The sequence below is a fragment of the Rhamphochromis sp. 'chilingali' genome, assembly GCF_963969265.1.
Source record: "Rhamphochromis sp. 'chilingali' genome assembly, chromosome: 2".
NCBI classification, from domain to species: domain Eukaryota; kingdom Metazoa; phylum Chordata; class Actinopteri; order Cichliformes; family Cichlidae; genus Rhamphochromis; species Rhamphochromis sp. 'chilingali'.
The window spans coordinates 7,100,025-7,120,866 of record NC_137930.1 but is presented as its reverse complement, the minus strand read 5'-3'; the positions used below and the strand labels follow the sequence as shown (position 1 = coordinate 7,120,866).

At 41.9% G+C, this 20,842-nt stretch overlaps 1 protein-coding gene across 4 annotated transcripts; it reads right to left on the bottom strand.

Annotated features, from left to right (window-relative positions):
- Window positions 1-126: 126 nt before the first annotated feature.
- Window positions 127-18,772, bottom strand: LOC308392976 (kinesin-like protein KIF1B). 4 transcript variants are annotated; one of them, XM_080876392.1, is made up of 13 exons: window positions 18,681-18,772; window positions 17,516-17,672; window positions 17,218-17,268; window positions 14,750-17,024; window positions 14,563-14,647; window positions 13,703-13,831; window positions 13,355-13,602; window positions 12,959-13,200; window positions 12,802-12,873; window positions 12,578-12,699; window positions 12,332-12,484; window positions 1,979-8,767; window positions 1,350-1,486 (listed from the first exon to the last, which is right to left on the bottom strand). In XM_080876392.1, exon 12 carries the CDS (start codon window positions 6,205-6,207, stop codon window positions 4,936-4,938), a length of 1,272 nt encoding a protein of 423 aa, XP_080732518.1. In that variant the 5' UTR covers window positions 6,208-8,767; window positions 12,332-12,484; window positions 12,578-12,699; window positions 12,802-12,873; window positions 12,959-13,200; window positions 13,355-13,602; window positions 13,703-13,831; window positions 14,563-14,647; window positions 14,750-17,024; window positions 17,218-17,268; window positions 17,516-17,672; window positions 18,681-18,772; the 3' UTR covers window positions 1,350-1,486; window positions 1,979-4,935. The 4 variants fall into 3 exon arrangements, 3 of the variants coding, with proteins under 3 accessions (XP_080732517.1, XP_080732518.1, XP_080732519.1); XR_013970887.1 differs by having other exon boundaries at window positions 13,541-13,602; XM_080876391.1 differs by lacking the exons at window positions 12,332-12,484; window positions 12,578-12,699; window positions 12,802-12,873; ... (6 more) ...; window positions 17,516-17,672; window positions 18,681-18,772 and having other exon boundaries at window positions 127-1,486; window positions 1,979-2,260; window positions 2,370-2,976.
- Window positions 18,773-20,842: the final 2,070 nt, after the last annotated feature.

The following is a 20,842-nucleotide window of genomic DNA, read 5'->3' as shown; positions in this document are numbered from 1 at the left end:
ATGAGTTCTGGCTATTGTATTTGCTCTGACGTAGCATTAGAGCACAAATTGTCATTTAATTTTATTGTACATTTAATTGTGTCATTTAAGTGTTGTGTAACACTACACAATGATTAAATGCTATTGAGGCAGCATAATAATACATTGGTGGTTTATTTACAAGATTAGACTTTTAAACAAATAAACAAAATAGATTGCAATCCATCTCACAGTATAATACTGTACAAACTGCCAGCACAATATGACAGTTGGAGAAAAATATTTCATTTGAAAACATTTACAGACTAATCAGGAGTCAGGACTTAGGTACTACTATTACTCTACCCTGTTCTACTTATCACCAGAGCCAAGCAGCAGATACTGGACACTACTCTTCCTCTCCACCCCCTTCTGTGAGCCGTGACAGTGACAAGACATTTAATTTTTTTTAACTGATTGATTACCACCCACCCCCCTTACTCCAGTGGGACAACAGACTCGGAGAGATTTGATAAGGCACAACAAATTACCCCAATCTTGTCGATCAATGCATGTGTCTCACCTGGCTTTGTGGACATGTTCTCTATTGGCATAGCCCTGCTCTGCAGAATTTGATATTTCCTCCTGACTAAACCTATGACTCGCTCAACATGGATACGCAAATTGGCTATTTTCCTTGTCTCTGCCACTTCATAGGCTGACAGCTGTTTTCTCCCTTTAGTGAATGCCGGTGTCTGTAGTGAAGCACAGTAAAACCCCACATTATCGCCAATATTGAACCCACGATCTGCAAGGACAATATCTCCAGGTAACAAGTTCTTTAGGAGGCCACTCTCTATTGTGATCTGCTTATCGCTAACTCTCCCTCCCCAGGCAGAAGATATGTAAGTGACGTAGCCTTGGGGGGCAACACCAATCAAAAATTTTACAGTGTGATGGTGCTTGTAGTTGGACCAAGTTTGAGCTTGTGCAAGAAGATTAGATGGTCTCTCAATAAAGACTTCAAAGCAATCAACAATCACAGCCACTTTACATCCAAATGCCTGTCTGAAACTCAGTGGCATCGTAGCTTGAAGAACATGTCGCTCTGGCCACTCAATTAGGAACTCTAACCTTTTATGAAGTATGTCAATTACTTTATGCCAAACTCTAGAAGCAGTGGACAGAGAAATATTGAACCTGAAAGCTAAATCTTTCAGGGGCAGATTTAGTCTCAGCCTCAGCAAAACTAGTATGAATTGTTCAAATTTGGACAACAAAGACATAGGTCCCGAGGTGATATAGGGCTCGCACAGTTCAAAAATCTGAATTAAAACTAAGAAGTTGGGGAGCCCTGTGTAGAACTTTGTCTTGTCTTCATTTTTTTCAAAAGCCTCCTGGCTGAACTGTGTGTCCAGAGCCTTGCTCCGAAGATCAACCAGCTCTGCTGTGTTCTGTCTCAAAACATCCTCCATCTTCTCGATGTCATCCATCGTCAGCTCTGTCTGGCATCCAGCATCCGCACAGCCTGCAATATAACAGTGGGGGAGCATAATCAGCATAATAGAGGCAACCTCAATTTTTACTCATTTTCACTGTAGGAGTTTTTTAGTGGGCTATTAGAATCTGGTGTAATGTGTTTAATTCACTATGTTAATTTAATGTAATTATTTTTTTTAATCAACAAAAAAACATGTTGCGTCTAAACAAAAAATATATTTATATGTTTCTCACCACAGAAACCTTACATTACGGATATCTTTACTTATCTGTGAAAGGAGACTGTCTGGAATCTGGCAATATAAGAACCATAGCAGTGTACAAAAACCTGTGGTGTGTGCCTGACGGTAATAAGTGCCATTTTTTCTTTTTTTCTGAATAAAATGGTATGGATTTACTCTGTGATTAAAAAATCACAAACATGTAATATGTAACTTGGACCATAATCATTACAGATAATGGCATCTTTTTCTCTTTGACATGATTCTTGTTTGTTTTACATCTCAGCACAATATCTTACCTGGATAAGTGAATGTCTCATTCACACTGAAGTCTTCTGGTTGTGGATTCTCAGCTGGAAGCTGCAGTTCGGGGTTCTCCACTGTCACTAGGCTCAAATCCGGGCTCTCAGCCGTCTGTTGCATATCCAAAATCGCCTCTGCACATCGATGCTGTTCTGCCTTAAGCTTCATTCTTTTCTCTCGTTTGAGAACTGATTCCGATCTGGGTTTTCGTTCGTAGCCGAGATTGACCGTCGGAGCCCAGTCCTCCGACTCTTCGTCATCCAAAGCACTTGGGCAGCCTATAGTCCCAATCAAGTCAATATTAGACTACTAACTTAAAAGCACTAAGTAAACGAGAATTTAACGACAACCTAATGCTAATAAGTTCGTTTGCAAACATAACATTACCTCTGACGAAGTGGTCGCTGCAGACACGGGCATTGGCAGACTCTGCTCCTCCCGACTGTAAACGTAAATTTAAAATCCATTTTTTCCTACGTTTTTCGGTTAGAATTTTCCATTTTTCTCCTCTTCGTTGGGCTATTTTTGGTACCCTAAAATACCGTTTATCAGTTTCTCTGGTCGACCTACTGGAGCATCCATAAACACAACAGGACATAGGCATTTTGCGTACTGTCTGTCTGTGATTTTGCGCTTATCTTTTTCACTTCCGACCGCCAGTCAAATTTAGCGCTTTACGTCGACGTCACGTCTACGTCAAATGAAACCTAGCTATACATTTACCAAGAGCCTGTACAGGGCCTCGGTCTCCTGGTGACATTGTGATATATATTTGTGTGTCATCTGCATAGCTGTGGTAGTTTATTTTGTTGTTCTTTATAATCTGTGCTAGGGGGAGCATGTAAATGTTAAACAGAGGGGGTCCCAAGATGGAACCTTGGGGAACTCCACATGTGATACTTGTCTGCTCAGATGTGAAGTTACCTATTGATACAAAGTATTTCCTGTTTTCTAAGTATGTTTTGAACCAGTTTAGTACAGTTCCTGAGAGACCTGCCCAGTTCTCCAGTCGTTTGAGTAATATGTTGTGGTCAACTGTATCAAATGCTGCATTGAGATCCAGTAAAACTAAGACTGACATTTTTCCACTGTCTGTATTCAGACATATGTCATTAAACACTTTGGTCAGAGCGTAGCAATTATTCTGTTTTAAGAAGTAACTGAGCTGTTGAGAAACTGCTTTTTCAATGATCTTACTTAAAAATGGGAGATTTGAGATCGGCCTGTAGTTGTTCATTTGTGTCTTGTCAAGATTGTCCTTTTTCAGTATAGGTTTGATTACAGCAGTTTTTAGTGATTCCGGAAACACACCTGACATTAAGGAAAAGTTGACGATCTGTAACAGGTCTGACTCTAAAGTCTTTGAGACCTTTTTGAAAAAACTTGTTGGCAGGACATCTAAACAGCAAGAGGAGGAGTTCAGTTGACCTAAGATGTCCTCCAGGTCTTTGCTGTTAATAGGGTCAAACTGTTTCATGGTGTTTAAACAGTTTTTCGGTGGACACAGTACATATCCTGGATCTGCTGTTGATGTACCAATTGCTTGTCTAATCTTTTGGATTTTTTCTGTGAAGAATTTGGCAAAGTCATTGCAGGCCATGGTCGACTGAAGTTCAGCTGCCACTGACACAGGAGGGATTGTTAGCCTGTCAACTGTAGAAAATAAGACCCGAGCATTATGACTGTTTTTAGTGATGATGTCAGAGAAGTAGGACCTCCTTGCACTCCTCAGTTGTAAATTATAATTGTGAAGTTTCTCTTTATAGATGTCATAGTGAACCTGGAGGTTTGTTTTTCTCCATCTGCGCTCAGCTTTCCTACACTCTCTTTTTTCATTTTTCACCAGTGTGGAGTTTCTCCATGGAGACTTTTTCCTTCCAGAGATAACGTTCACCTTAATGGGAGCAATTGTATCCATTACATTTAACATTTTTGCATTGAAGCTATTGACGAGCTCATTGACTGACCCTCTGGACAGATCAGGTGTTAATGGGAAGACCTGGTTAAAGATCTCACAACTGTCTTCAGTTATACACCGTTTTGTGATCACTGCTGTTGATATATTTGTGTGGGCTGAGATTTTACTTTCAAAGAAAACACAGTAATGATCAGACACGCCCACATCAGACACAGTAATGTGTGAAATGCTCAGGCTCTTGGAGATCAGTAGGTCAAGAGTGTGTCCTCTATTATGTGTGGCCTCTGTTACATGCTGAGTCAGCCCAAAGTTGCCCAGAGTGTTACTCAGGTCTTTAGTCCCTTTGTCCTGAGGGTTGTCCACATGGATGTTAAAATCCCCAACAATAATTACACAGTCAAAATCAACACAGATCACAGACAGCAGTTCACTGAGGTCATTAAAAAAGTCTGTGCAGTATTTGGGAGGCCTGTAAACATTAAGAAACACAACTTTGGATGGGGCCTTCAGCTGTAAAGCCACATATTCAAAAGACTGAAAACTTCCAGGAGATAGCTGCTTACATTGAAATGATTCATTAAATAAGACAGCGACCCCTCCTCCTCTCCTGCTCACCCTGGCCTCACTGATAAAACTGTAGTTAGGAGGGGTCGTCTCGATGAGAACAGCTCCACTGTTACTTTGGTCCAACCAAGTTTCAGTTAAAAACATAAAATCAAGGCTGTGTTCAGTGATTAAATCATTAATTAAAAATGTTTTCCCAGCTAAAGATCTAATGTTTAATAAAGCCAACTTAAGTGTTTTAGAGGCATTACTTGTCCCCTCGTGTTTGGGAGCAGTCTGTGGCACACAAGGTATGTTTACTATATTTAAAGATCTTTTAGAGTGTAGCTCTCTGTGTTTTGACCAGGCCACATGTCTCCTTCCGTCACCTGAAAGTACAGAGATTTTAAAACCTTCTAGTAAACAGGGTCCCAGCTTCTCCTGGGAAAAGTCACCACTGCCATAATCCTCGCAGCCCGGACCCTCCACACATCACACATCAGACTGCAGGGACAGAGCATGAAGGTGGTAAGGAGGAACTAAGGGGGGCGAGGCTGGGCAATGTGGCTTCGATTGCTCTGTTGAGGGTGGGGCTCGATGGCGAACCTTTGGCTGCTCTGGTGGGGGGTTTATGGGGGACAAAAAGGGATTGGGCCGGGGGGTAGATCTGAGCCCAGCATTGACCCGCTCCATCATCTCCTCAGTGAATTTCAGGTGTGGGGAGGAGGGAGAAAGGGAGGGGGAGGAGGGTGATGGGGGTGATGGCCTGTCAGGGGTTTGGGGGACTGGGGAAGATCGTGGTCCCTGGTCCTGGTCCTGGTCGTTGGTGTTGTTGAGAGAGTTGGAGGCAAATAGGGACCCCTCTTCTAGCCTCAGATGTCTCTCCTTTCTGAGGCTCTTCCTGGGTGGGGGCAGATGGAGCTCCTCCTCAAGGTTTCTGCTGGGCTTTGTCTGTTGTTGGAGTACTGTTTGTTCCTCTTTATGAGATAACTCCTCGTTTATCTCAGCCTTGGCACCAAGCACAGATGGATGACGTATGGAATAAAATAAGTTGGAGGTGAACAGTTTCACCCTTGACTTGTTAAAATTAAATCCATTTTCTTTAAACAGATGCCTGCGTTCCCAAAAAATATTAAAGTTGTTGATAAAAAGCACTGAGTGGTCAGCACATGCTGATATAAGCCATTTATTCAGTGTAAACAACCTGCTGAATCTCTCGTCTCCTCCTCTGATCGGCGGTACAGGTCCACTGATGAATACAGCTGCATTCAGAGAGTTTACAGTATTTAATAATCCAGTAAAGTCCCGTTTCAGAACCTCTGACTGTTGTTTGGACACATCGTTTGACCCTGTATGCAGAACAATGTTTGTCACAGTTGGATATTCATCTGCAATTAGAAGAAGAATTCTCTCCTTCAGGTTGTTGACCATATCGTTAGGAAAGCAGAGGACTTTAGTGTTCTTAACGCACATCCTTTGTACATCCTTTACGGCAGAGTCACCCACAATCAGAGTTTCAGGCCTAGCCTTGAGCTTTCCCTGTGGCCTTTTACTTTTCAAAAGATTTTCGGACCTTACTTCGCTACTTTTAGATGGATGGTTGTCCGATAGAGATCCAGGGTCCTTTGATAGTGGAGCAAATCTGTTGTGCAGTTTCACATTCAGTTGTTTTGGAGGTTTGTTGTTAACCTTCCTATTCAAGTGTAGACGAATGGAAGCCCAAAATAAAGAGCTGGAAGACAGACAACAGCGCCAGCCGGACATAAAAATTATTAATGAGGGCTGGGGAATCAAGTTTGCTCAGACCCGAGAGCAAATTGTGCACCTCATTAAAGAAAACAAGCAATAGAGTGCAGAACTAAAACAAATGACCAACCAGCTCCAAGACAAGAAAACGATGACTGATAAGATACAATGGGATCTCCAATACATGGACCGAAGGAATCAGCTCCTCCAAAGACAGCTCCATGAAGCTGTGGAAGAAAAGAAAGAAATCCTCCAACAGAAGGAAGAGCATGACAAAAAGCAAAGAGACATGCAGCACGAACTGAAGAGCATGCAGGAAAAATACCGAATGCTGAAAGAAAGCCTGGATGAAACACTGCGCCAACATAAAGACCTTCTTCAACAGAAAGAGCAACAACAAGAAAGACTGAAAGAAGGAAAACATATTGTCCAGGACTTTGAGTCTAAAAATCTAAAACTGCAAGAGTTTTGTAATCAGCTGGAGGACAAAGCAACTAAAGTGGAAGAAGAAAAGGACAAGTTGGAGAAACGCTGCTCACAGATGCTCACAGGGATTTTGGTGGAATTCAATAACTTGAAGCGTGAAAACACTCAAATGCAGGCACAAAAACAACAACAAGACAAAATACGTGAAGACTTGCAGCTCACGCTCCAAGAAATCCAGACAAGAAACGAGCAGTTAGAAGACAAGCACAAAGAGGTCCAACAGAGAAATGCAGACATGCACAAGGACAAGCTGATACAGGAGGCAACATCCAAACAACTCAATGACAAGCTTGAAGAACAACAAGCAACCTTAGAAGAGGTGGAACAAAGATGTGAGAAACTTGAAAAGCAAAACACAGAAACAATCGATGAGTTGAGAAATCTCATCCTGGAGAAAAAAAGCGCTCGTGGAAAAGTGAATGAAAAAAAAAGAAAAAATGGTTCCACTTGTTCCGGAGGAGAGACGCTACTGCTTCCTCACCTGATGTAGCCTCGTCTTGCTCCACCTCTGTTAACCCCCCCCAACCAGTCCCGGCAGTTGACTGTCCCCTCCTGAGCTGGTTCTGCCGGAGGTTTCTGCCCGTTTAAAGGCAGTTTTTCCTCCCCACTGTCGCCTAGTGCTTGCTCAGAGGGGATTGTTGGGATTTTCTCTCCTCTGCCTTTTTTCTTCATTTACTTGTTTAACTTTTTTCATTATTACTTCGTTTTACCTTGTTTCTTTATTTACTTGCTTGTTTAACTTTTTTTTTCAACTCATCTAAAAAATAAACCAATTGAATTTATCCTTTGAGTATTTTTCATCTCATCTTTACAGAATTTTTCCAAATAATTTTCAAACATTCAGATCTGTCTTTTATTTTCTTCTTGAAACCTCTTAAATGGTGAACTAAAAACCCCGGAATATGGTTTGAAACATTGTTTCAGCTGAAACTGGCATAACATGCTTGAGTGAGTGTGTGTGTGTGTGTGTGTGTGTGTGTGTGTGTGTGTGTGTGTGTGTGTGTGTGTGTGTGTGTGTGTGTGTGTGTGTGTGTGAGACAGGTGACAGGGTATCACTAGTTAGGTCATCATGTTTAGGCTCATTCACTCCAAAATTATTTAGGCTAAATCTTTAAAACAGTGTCATTGCATACACATTTTCAATTCACTCCAATCGCACAAATGCAGAAATAATTATTTGCAGTATCTTATTTATTATGAGATTATGTCATGACTGATCATTTGCACCCACACCACCAAAAATGGGAGCAAATCGAGGAGATCATGTTTAATCGGTTATAAGAAAAGGTCAGAAATATAAGTGCCAACATGAGCAGTGTCCACAGAAACCTCTGAATCTCAGCTCAAAGCTCAAATAAACCATTTCTACAAGCACCAAACACAGCAAAGACACCAAACAGTTAAAAGAGCAGTGACGTCACCACGAATCTGTGGTCAGGTAATATCCATATTTTGATTGATGATTTTCTGGAGTTAAATGTGAACCGAAGCATATTTTCAAAGGTGTTATATGCTATAAAATACTTTTAAATAAAATAATCTCTAATTAATTAGGTGTGGGAAATAAAAAAAATCTCATTTTTCTATGTTTGAGTCACAGTAACTTCACTGGGCTCACATTTTACTGATTCCATTCTTTACTCGCATGTTTTAAACGCTTACAGCACTTTCACAGGTTTTTATATTCTTTTGAAAATTCATGTGAACTCAAGCTGTCAGAATTGTAATGTAAGCTTTGATAATTGTCCACATTTGTCATTTTGACGATTATCCCTTTATTTTAATGAATACAGCAAACAGAAAAAAAACTAACAAATTAACAAACGCGGCTCCTAATAAGACAAAACCTGATGATGCTGCAAAACACAGTTAAGTGAGAGGAGGCTGTAAAATGGAATAACTGAAAAAGTGGCAGTGTACAGAGGTGGCGTTCCTCACCCTCTGGGTATCCGTAGAGGTTGTCAACAAAGTTGGAGATGGTGTAGTCGAACTCCGCAGCTGAGATGCCGTCGTTGTCCTCACTGTCGTCCACAAACTTCAGCCCCTCTCCCTGGTTCACTCCTATCAGGATGTCATAGTTTAGGAACTCCCCCTGGTGGAGAAAATAAGGAAGAACATGCTGAGTGCTGGAACAGAGCCTGTGTGCATCACAAGTCTACAACAGGAAGTGCAGCTGAAACACAGCTTTGGGAATTGGCAGCATTTCATTTCCCAGTAAACAAAAAAAAACATTAGCTGTTGGCTAAAATCCCTACTATAAACTGTAAATACTACAAATATGTGCAAAGAGCTGCAAACTAATATATATACATTGCAAACAATAAATACACATTCCAAAATAAAAACACCTCTGCACATGAAGTGGAAACGTTTGCTTTTGCAGCGCTTCGCATCAACATGTATATGAGGTACTTTTGAGATTTGATCTGTGCATAGGTGCATCTTTGATGTGCAGCTCAGAGATCCACAATCCAGCACGTTTCTGTTTCTCCAACCGCCAGGCTGCTGACCCGAGGTCACGTAAGAGCTTTATTTTTTATCTAAATGTAACAGACAGTTGGTAGCTCTCCTTCCACGCATTTCATACCACACAGCAGGCAGACTTCTGGTTGGTTGACCAGAGTTTTTCAATGTCTGTCTGCATTAACACATCTCGAGAGGCATACGTGCCAAAGAGCGGAATGTAGCAGCTGCAGCACGGCACACAGAGCAAATATTTTCATGGGGTAGTATCAGAAATAAGACCTTTGAATATGTAGTCCCTTTAACTTCTTTCCTTCTATTAAACCCTTTGACAAACAGCCATCCAGTGTCCTCTGACATGTGCTCTTATCATTTGTTCCTGATGCTCAGATACAATCCTGGACTCAACATATGTGGCTATGTCTCTGTCCTTGCTATAGATATGTGTTAATGTGCAAAATAAGGTTAAAAAACTTAAGAAATAAATGCCCTCTGTTACATTTCATAGAAACCTTCATGGTGGAATGATTAAAAGCATAAGAAAAAAATAACAATGTTAAAATAAAAAATATGAACACAATGAGAGTTAGATGAAGTTTTGATTCAAGAATAAGAATAAAAAAATGAACACATGGTTCCCTGTGATGCTGCTGAACACGAGTACTTCACTTCAGAGATTTCAGTCAACACTGGTGTGACAGCGAAGGGAGTCATGGGACTACATCGTAATCTGTCCTGTGGGCCATTTAAAAGCAGATTTGCTGGCTAACCACTGCTGTCAAAGCAAAACTAAAGAAACATTGCACCTTCATTCCTTTTTCCTTACGTCCTTCTAACCTTTTCACCGTGTTTTCTTTGAGTCTTAACAACAAGAGTGTAAAGTTAATAGCAGTAAATGTCAAGGCTTTCTGATTCTCAGTGAGATAGAGCGAGCTAGAGGAGCAGAGAGGAATGTGTTAAATGAGGGTTAACTACCACACTGATCCCAGAACAGACCGCATGTACAAATCAAGTTCTCTCTTTAGTTCGTTTTCATCCTCCTAGTCCTCCTCATCTCCTTGTAACCCTGTTTTTATTCCTTGGGATGAAAAAGCAAAAAGGGGCCCGAATCTAATCCTGCAGGAACAATCGGTCATTGTTTGTTTTTCAAACTGCTGAGATATGAAGCGATCCTCGCTTGTTTGTCTCTAGTTAGTCTGCAGTTTTTATGTTAACACAAATGCATGAGTATTTTACTGACTCACTGACACTGGCACTATCGGCGGTTTAGAGATGGCGTATGTACACAGATTGAGGAGGATCTAAGTATGACGTGGATGACAGAGGAAATCGGGCATGGCCCTCCTGTCAAAGTTCATTCCCACTTTGAGTTTTTGTTTCACAGACGGTTCAGCCTGATGTAAATTCACTGCCAGAAGAAAAATACCCTATAAATCTATTAGCAGCTATGGTTTAGGCAGCAGAGCGTAAACTAACACGTCACTTGGAGATAACTGTAGATTTTTCCTTCATGGTTTCAAATGTAAGCTGGCTGATTTGGTTCATTTTTGTTTTTTGTTTTAAACTGAGCAAACCTGGTCTTCTCCTAAGCACTGCTGCAGGTATCATGCAAGCATCTTAATTTAATAAAAAACCAACAACAACAAAAAAAAACCCAAAATAGAATGAAACTCATTTCCGGAGACAAATAACACTGATAGAGACATTTTTTTGTACAGATGATTGGCAAACGGAAAGTTTCTAAAGAGTCGTGCACACACAAGTAGACTACTACAACATGCTACTTAGTTAGGGGAGTTTGGGAATGACAACCAAGCGGAACAAAATTAGACCCAAACATTGTCATCGAAACAAAAACACAAAAAGCTGAGGGGAGGGAATAGAGAGGAGGAAAGCTGAGCTGGAGGCGGGGTTGCTGGAGGGAGGCGGGGAGGCAAAACTTAAACGTTTGAGTCGCATGAAAAGAGACTTAAGCCACAAGTCTACTTACAAGAGAAAACTGTCAAGAATCACAATGATTAATAAGTTTTAACACTTGGTATTTTCGGTATTTTCAAAGGCTTTTCAGAAAGTCTATGACGTGTTCAGCAGGCCATCAGACTGCTGAACACGTCATAGACACCTCTATGGGCTCAAAATGTGGTCATAAATATTTTGTACTTGTAAATCGGTTTTGTACTTGTAAAAAAGATTTGTATGTGTAAAAAAGATTTGTGTGTGTGTAAAAAAGATTTGTGTGTGGACTTAGCCAAAAACCCCTGCAAGTTACAACTACGAATTTTGACCCTATTTTTCTTCCTTTCATCTGATTGGTCAATGTCATGTCAATCACAAATGTAACAATCCAATCAGAGAACAGATGGGTTTGGCTGTCGGAGGGGCGCTTTTTTGAACTGCAGGTCCTTGAAGGGTAATCTCTATATAAATATCCGATAGCAGTTAGGTCCCCTTACTTTCAGCAGCTGTTGAAAGGATAAAGTTGTGGTATGTCAGTGGTTAGAAATACCATTATTACTTTAGGATTAGTGTAACACAAAGTCAGGGCTGACCCAGGACCATTGCTGTGAGTCACAGTGCGCAGCATAAAAGTCCTTTCACATCGGACGCAGGATGTGCTGCTAATGCTAATTGCTAACTAAAAGCAAAGGATCCAGAATTTGTTGCTGGCTGCTGGGCTCTGTGGGTTTTTGCAGCAGCTCTACCTGTACTAGATGCACCTGCTCCTTGTCGTTTTTATCTCTGACTTTATGTGAACTACAAGAGTTTGTGGGTTTTTTTGCTAGTTCTTCAAATGTTCAATAAAAACATGTATGCTAATTCATAACGAAGAAAGCTTTGTAATGAAGACTGTCATTTCCAAAACACTGCCCCCCCCCCCCCGGCCGGCAAACAACCACAAAATGCTTCCCCCATGAGTTAGAGCGAGGCTCCACGAAGCTTAGAAAACCCTTCTTGGACACAACAGATCTGAAAAGAAGGGATTTTATTCATTTATTTATTTATTAAGCGAGCGCTTGTTTTTCTGAGGAAGAAGCAGAGTTGGTTTGTTTCCAGCTGAAATCATCCAGGCTCAGGAATTTGAATCAATCCACATCATTTCTGCTTGAACTAGAGAACATGAGTATCGACTTACATTTGGTCTGTGAGACACATGTCATAGTGACAGTATTTGGGTTAATATGGCATTAATCACCCTGGTCGCATTTCTTCAATATCAGGCACAAAGTTCAGGAACTCGTTCTTTGCAGCCCGCGCAAGGTAGGAGGTCTCCAGAGTGGGAACCATCGGGAAGTTTTCATAGTCTGAGCAGGAGGGACTGGAGGCACGTGAGCTGTTCTTAGGGGTCCTTTAACACAAATCACACCAAGTTAGAATCAAATAGATAACCTGTCAATAACCGTTTGCAGATCGAGGTCAATGTTCCTAAAAATATGTTTACTTCTGGCCCATTGAGCCTCAGCGGGAGTCCGACAGAGAGGGGCAGGTAGAGGAAGGGGTGAGGGTGGCACTGCTGAAGCTCGTCACGGATGGATCATGTCCGGTCGGTGAGATGAGAGAAAGCTGAAGTGAAACAACAGCAGGACGAGGTAGACGTTAATATATCAACTCCCTGATGTGACACAGAAAGGCTATTTTTTTTAATTTATTTGTATTATTTCTCACCTTGCAGTCACTGATGCTGTTCACCAGCTGGTTGTATTCACTATTGAAGGTGTGTGTCAGAAGGCGCAGGCACTACAACACAACAGGAACAAGACCGATCAGCTCCAAGCAGAGAAGGCAGCAACAAGAACGCCCACTAAGCCGACGTTTTTCTCACCTTGGTGGCCAGCTCCTTCTCACGATCCACCAGCTCTCGATGTCGGCGGAATCGTAGCCGCTGCTCTCGCTCGGCCTGATGGCGCTTTCAAAGGTGGTGCTGGAGATCTGCGAGGAGACGGAGGTGGACGTGGACAGAGTGCTGGAGCTCACGCTGGGGGACAGAGACTCACTCAGGGACTTGGTGGTGGGAGCTGTTCCCACGGGAGCCGCCTCTCCCAGAAGGTGACGGGTCTTTTCCACCTGGAAAAAAGATGGGGGCGAATGTGAGGTGGAGAGAAGAGGGGAGGGTTAAAACTTTTTAGAATAGCACTTTGGTCTTCGAGTTGAAAAGTCATTTTTCCCTCTACGATATTAAACAGAGATTTATTTCTTTATGAATCTTTTAAGGCCCCACATCCTGCAGCTGCTCCATCTTCTCTAGCTCCCACTGGTGCTCTAGGATGAGGCTATCTCCTCTGGGCCTCCAGCCAGCGAGGCTCTCCTCTCCACGCACGTAAGCCACTGATGTGTCCAGGAGCTTCCTCCTCCTCCTCTGCATCCCTGCTCAGGACATGAGCCCTCATGTTTCATGGCCGCTCACCTGGGCTTCCAGTGTCAGACGTCTTACACAAGCTCAGCTCGTAGATCCCAGTCACTCGGTTGCTATAATGAAGCAGAAGTTATGAAGAAGGAAACTTTGTAACAGGGCAGATATCTTTGATTGTGAAACAGAGATGGCCACAGTACAGCAGCCCAGATTTACCAGTCAGGAGTTTTGGAGTATCCAGTCCCAAAGAGGTTCTTGAGAGAACGGGGTGGGGAAATCTTGGCGTCTCGGGAGTAAAAGACCGTGCAGTTTGGTGATAATGGCAGGCTGGATGCAATGATCCAACTGCAGAGAGGCGATAAAGGGTGTGTGTTAGACACGATGACATCAAGAGACTTAAAAACACGTACAAACAGGTACAACACGGCGGAGCAGCGGCTGACAAAGCAAAGGAAAGGAACCCAGGGCAGCACAGAGTTGGGCACGAGGGATTTTACTGTTGAACACCACAATCTCAGTCTATAGTGAGAAACAGCTGAGGGGGAAAACACTGATCTGGAAACGTCTGAGTGTTACAGAGGATATACATAGCACTGTGGTTCAGTGTCACACAATCACAAACAAATACAGAAAAGTACTAAAAAGGGTGTTGCCTCCAAAGATCGCTTTTACTGGTTTGGAGCTTAGGAGGCTTAATAACGACAGGCATGAATGAAGACAGATCAGAACAGCTGTTTTATCACAGCATCCAGTACCAACACAATCTGAATCGCAGCTGAATGTCTAAAATATCAAATGTCATTTTTTGGTCCATCAGCTACAGCATGAACTGCTTAAAGTGAGAAGCAGCCTAAAGCCCGACAGATTCATCTTTCCAGACTGAAAATATCTCAGAGTGAACCAAGTGTTGCGTTTTCAGTGTGATCTCACAAAGTCAAATCCCTTTAATGATGTTCTGTCCTGTCTTCCTCTATCAAAAGCACACAAACACTATAAAACATTGTTTCTGTGCTTTGGGGTTTTTGTTTACTACAGAGAGGTAAAGCACGACTAGACCCTAAAGGTAGGCTGCTCACCTACAACCACCTCATGAACATCTTTCCAATGGAGCTCGCTGCCCTTCTCGTGGATGAGGGTCACTCTGATCCTCCGCTGGATCTCCTGCAGCAAACATAACAGGAGCTCAGGATCACAGTGAGCACAGCTAGAGCAACATTACACTTTAAAAGAAGATATTCAACTGTGTACAAAGGAAGCAGTTACCACTGTGTGAGTAGCTCAAGTAGTAGCTCGTGGCTCAAGAGTTGGGAGTTCGCCTTGTAATCGGAAGGTTGCCGGTTCGAGCCCCGGCTTGGACAGTCCCGGTCGTTGTGTCCTTGGGCAAGACACTTCACCCGTTGCCTACTGGGGGTGGTCAGAGGGCCCGGTGGCGCCAGTGTCCAGCAGCCTCGCCTCTGTCAGTGCGCCCCAGGGTGGCTGTGGCTACATTGTAGCTTGCCATCACCAGTGTGTGTGAATGGGTGGACGACAGGTTGTGTAAAGCGCTTTGGGGTCCTTAGGGACTAGAAAAGCGCTATACAAATACAGGCCATTTACCATTAATAAGAAAACAACATATGCACCAATCCTGTACCTGGTGCAGCAGGTAGGTGACAGGGCAGGCCTCCACTGTGATCCACGATGGCTGGGATGTACCTGTGCATGGAGGGAGGAGGTGACACAACATCCCAACTTATAATATTCTTCCTGGAGATAATTTTTATGGTTCCTTTAAAGCTTGTGCGTGAATATAACACTCATCACACACATTTGGTGATGGTGTTCAACTTGGTGGCTGCAACTGGCACACACACACACACACACACAAGCTCAATGTTATCAAGCTGGAATTTGTCTGAATTTAAGAGAAGATGAATAAAGGTGAGGAGTATTTTCTACATGCTTTGGGTGACTAAATGGAGGATGGATAGGTGATGTGAAAACACTACTGACCCTTTATACTGAGCCAATAGCTCACACACTTCTATTAAATCTGTCTAAAGAGCCAGTAATCACAGAGGATAGATACTGGAAACAAACTGAAATGTTAGGAGGAACTAAATCACACATTACAACACCAGTGGCAGCACCCTGCTGTCTCACACATCGGGATCACGGTCCTGTTGAAATGGGCTAATCGCTAAAGCTCACAGTTGCATTCGTCTATACTCAATATGATCGAGAGGAATATTATTACACTTGAAAACTGCTCTATTCACGTCTTCTTTTGCTGTGAATGATATGTCAGCAAGGTGCAGCACTCATAACCACAGCAGAGCTTTACCGTGCTACCGCCTGCAGACACAGAGCACTATAAGAGCACAGCACGACTCTAATCACTACAGCACCAGCATCAAATGTCTGGCTCATTAGCTACAACAGAGTCCACTGTACCAACCATGATGCTTGGGGACAGTTAGCACAGGGTCACTGGCCACTGGGAGGAAGGGGAAGTGAGAGAGCTGGTCAGCCTCGTCCTCCAGACTGGCCACAGCAGAGGACGCCAGGGAGTTGGCGTGCTCGGACAGCGTGTCCAGCACTTTGCCGTTCACATAGCCGCTCACAAGCTAGCGGATCAACTCTATCTTACGGGTATAGTCTGGATGTGCGATATTGATGAACGGTGAGAGAGATGGAAGGAGAAAAGAAGAGGAAGGAGGACAGAGTTGGGTAAGAGGTTTATATAAATAAGAGATACATACATACATATCCAAAGGAGGTGAGAAATGACAAGGGAAAAAAAGTGGAAGGTCACATGAGGCATGCTTATGTAACAAAAAATCAACATAAAATTATTGATGGCAAAGAACACATTGAAGTGACATGGAAACACTCGCCTGGTTTGGACAGAGGCATGGGAATAGGATAGTACTTCCTGGATGCTGTTGGAGGACTCTTGACATAATAAAAATACCTTTTATCTATATATGCATATAGAATTAGCCAATGTGATTAGAATACAATCGTTTACAAAATCTGCTGCATTAAATATGAATTATCACTGCACGACTGGATCTGCTGTTTGACCCCCACCAACCTGGTCCCGTCCTGATATTCTAACTCTGTAATATGCAACTTCTGTCAGTGTCCTGATACTGGGAACTGAATTTCCCGGAGGAACCACCCGAGGGATTAATAAAGTTCTATCTAATCTACATCGACAACAGAAAAAGAAAATCTGCTGCTTGCAACAGCATTGTGTTAGAAGCATTTTTACTGGAGTGAATGCATTTAACTGTACTTGCATCATCTGTTAAAAGTACTTATATATTGCAATAAGACTGCAAAAAGCAAAGGGGACTGAATTCTATAGTATGTGGTATGTGTATAAGGTGACACATGTATGCAGTTTCCTGCCATAATGTAAACTTGGAATCATCACATATCTACAGGTATTTGTACTGAATGGAATGAGCTGTGGTGATTAAAAGCATTAGCAAAACCATACTTACTAGTAGTGGCCTTTTCTTCTTAGGTCTGGATCTCGATGCCTCTGGGACTGAAGATCACAGCCAAGTCACCAGTTTCATAAACAATAAACAAACAAAAAGCAAATAAACAAAACACTTTCAGAGATCGCACAACTTTGGTTTTCATCTTCATATGATAATGTTCCTTGAATCAAATCTACCATACACACTCTACTACAGTGTATCAAACTAGTCTAAATACTTCCACAAACAATGACATACCCATCTTTGTCTTTTTGTGGCTTTCACCAAAAACTCTCCCCCTGCTGGATCCTGTGTTGACGTACGTGATTTTGGGAGAAAAACAAAAACAAAATCATTTTAAATGGTTACATTAAATGTAATAATATCAACATTCAATAGATTTGACTGTACATGTATCAAGTGGTGTAAAATACATGTTCCTTGATCCTTGGTCAGGGAACATAAATTACTGTTGTTTCAGCCATCAGGTACTCCTCTAAAATTCAGCCTGGACTCCAAATATAAAGCATACAATACATACAAACATACAAATTACCTTTGCTGGTCTTGTTGCCTGCGTGCTCCACTTGCCCCTCTGAAGTGCTCAGTGGGTCATCCTGTCCCTTGTTGAGCTCAATCTTCTCCATCACATTCCTCACTTCCTCCACCTGCGTGGTCCTCCCCTCCCGTGCCTCCATAATCGTTGCCTCCTCCTGGTTGTTGATCATTCAAGTTAGTTTACACAATGGGTCAAACTTTTAACTTTATCCTGCTTTACGCCTCCTGGTTTGTAGCAGACTAAGTATATACAGTGGCGTGTCTAGAAAATTTTTGTTGGGGGGGCCAGGTAGGGGCACAGATTTGGAGAAGGGTGGCAGATGTAATTGGCAGATAATGTTTAAAAAAAATTCTACCAACCGTTAACCATAATTAAATAACCCTGTAAACCTAATAACTGAATGTGCTTTTAACTCTTATTAGAATGAGATTTTAACCACTACGGTGCAAAGTTTTTAGATACTGCGTTGATAAAGTACAAGAGATACAATCAGTGCTTTGTCAGTGTTTACTCAGCATTCAAGGACAGCAATATTTGCATAGTATTTTTACTGACATATAGTGCACATATGTTTTGGGCAAAAACATTTTTTAATATTAAAATACGAACATTTGTAACAAATAATTGACAAATCAGCCAATTCCAATGTAAAACTTTATCTGCCTGTTAAAAAAAAGAAGATAATCTTCTCACAAACTGGTGTTTGATTTTGAAAAAAGTGGGGAAACAACTGAAAAGACTAACATTTGAATGAAACCTGCCTCCCCTTCCCTCATCCACCTGCTGGCCTCTGTGGAAGCCCCGCCATAGCCACCACCAAACAACTGAGTTATTTTTACACATCGACCTGCATCTGGCCAATCCACCACCTCTCATTGTTCATGCAGTTACAAAAAAAAATAAAAAATAAGTCACCGGGCATATCCCCGGTATGCCCGATGGCCAGTCCAGCTATGTTAACCTGCAACCAAATCTGCAGCTCCATACAGCAATGTTACGACTTGGATTATATCTTATAACTCATAACTCTTATGTTAGCTCCCCTCAGTAGCATACTGTCTGAAATATTCGACGGCTGCAATAATTCTTCAAGTGTTATTTTTTCCTTGGTATTCTAATTTCACCGAAGTTTACTAAACTCAACAAACTTAATATTACTTACCGGGACATTTATTCTGTCCTCATTTTCTTTCACCGAAAAATTGTTTCCTGCGGTGCCATCTTTCGTGCTTGGCTCTCCTACCTTTGCTAACGTGATGCACAAAGCGCAGAAGCCGATGCTGCATTCACTTACACTCGGATATCTGAGCTTCACCGTGAAAACATAATCGGCAGTGGCGTGTCCAGCAGGGTGGCCTGGGGGGGCACAGGCCACCCCCCCAACCAGACTGGCCACCCAGGTGCCACCCCAAAGGCAAAACAATAAAATTCAATCAAATATCAAATGTCCGATTATGTTTTCACGGTGAACATCGTAGTACACCGTACTATGTACTATGTACAGCACAAGTGCCAAGCCGCACATGTGTATTTGTTTGGGAAGCAGCCAGCCACCGGGTAATGGAGGAAATGAGTGTGCCGACTAGAAAAATCAACAGAGCGTGACCAAAGGTTACCGAAGAGAAAACAGATGATGGTTCCAATGCTGGAGAGATTGTCGAACGGAAGAGCCATAGAAGTTCTGTAGTGTGAAGGTATTTCGGCTATTTCAAGTCTGACAAAAAACAGAGTAGCGTGCACTGTAAATTGTGCCGAAAGCAAGTCTGGAAATACAATAAACTGGTGCATGCGCTACGTCCACACGTACCCGGGTATTTTTGAAAACGCAGATTTTTCTATGCGTTTGCACCTTTCGTCCACACGTAAACGCCGTTTTTGGTCACTGAAAACGAAGATTTTTGAAAACTCCGTTTTTGCATTTACGTGTGGACCAGAAAAACTGAGAAAACGCAGCGTCAAAGGTGTGCGCATTTTTTGACGTCACACTGTGTGCCACGTTATTGTTTCAGTGAAATGAATTTCTACAATACTGTTACTGTTAATTCTACTCTCTGCAGTGTTTAAATGCTTACATATACACACAGTTACTGTCCCTCCACACATACGACTCTGTTCTGCTTCGATGCCCCAGCTTTGTTTACTTTTTCCCACTTCTAGGCTTCTAGACTTCTGATTGGCCAACATTTCTGCACGGTTAGGAATCTAGCGCCACCTGCTGCTTTTGCATGTTCATCGCAGCATTTTCCTTCATTTCTCCCTTTATGTGTGGACGGGATTATTTTTTAAAACGAAAACGGAAAATCTCAGTTTTCAAAAATACCCGTGTACGTGTGGACGTAGCCTCAGTCTCTGACTGGAAGCACTAATTCGTCATTCGGCTTTTGTCAGACTAAAGTAACTGTTAAAACTGTTTGAAAAGCTAAGCTATACAACAAGGAGAGATTGAGAATTTCCTTTTAGTTCTCAGTTTATTTGATATTGACAAAAGTTAGTCAATTTTGTCTGTTCTTCTGTAAAACAAACTAAGATTTATTTTTAGAATTAATATTTTGTTTCTAAGTGAAATTGACAATTTAGTCTGTTTCGTTTGTTCTATTTTGAAACTTAAACGCTTTAGCGGTTGCCTTTTGTGTAGTTTGCAATATTTGCCTTTATCTAACTGAAAAAGTCTCATGTTCCTTAAGTACATCTACCCTGTTGAACTTATTATGGGAAATAAATATTTAAATAAAACAAGCTGCTGATTATTTCACATTTTACTTGTGAGCAATGGCACATTTAAATCTTACAAATATAGTTATTTGGCTTATATCGTGATAGATATCGTTATCGCCTGAAATGAAAAAAACATATCGTGATATGAAAAAATCTTATATTGCCCAGCTCTAGTTCAACATAGAATTTTATAAAGCCCATATTGATATAATCGCTCCACTTTTACTCAGAATGGTGAACTGCTCTATTGCACGGGGCTCTTTCCCTGATAGCATATATGATGCCCACGTTTGTCTTCTCCCTAAGAAGGACAGAGACCCCACCAATGTGACTTCATATCGCCCACTTAGTTTATTAAACTGTGATCAAAAAATCATTCCAAAAGTCTTGTCTTCACGCCTTAATAAATTTTTGGGCACTTTAATTCAACACGATCAAACTGGTTTTATTCCAGACAGATTTGCTTTCTCTAATACCCGTTGTCTATTGAATGTACTGTATGGAACAAATCCTCCAAATTCAGCTGTTATTTCATTAGATTCCCAACAAGCTTTCGATCAAATTGAGTGGAAATACCTGTTTGCTACACTTGAGAAATTTGGCTTTGGT

Coding starts and splice junctions, on each gene's coding strand:
- LOC308392976 (XM_080876391.1), bottom strand. CDS start 2,586: ATGCCTATGTCCTGTTGTGTTTATGGATGCTCCAGTAGGTCGACCAGA. Junction 2,261..2,369: donor CAGCGACCACTTCGTCAGAG/GTAATGTTATGT, acceptor TTGGGACTATAG/GCTGCCCAAGTGCTTTGGAT. Junction 1,487..1,978: donor TGAGACATTCACTTATCCAG/GTAAGATATTGT, acceptor GTTATATTGCAG/GCTGTGCGGATGCTGGATGC.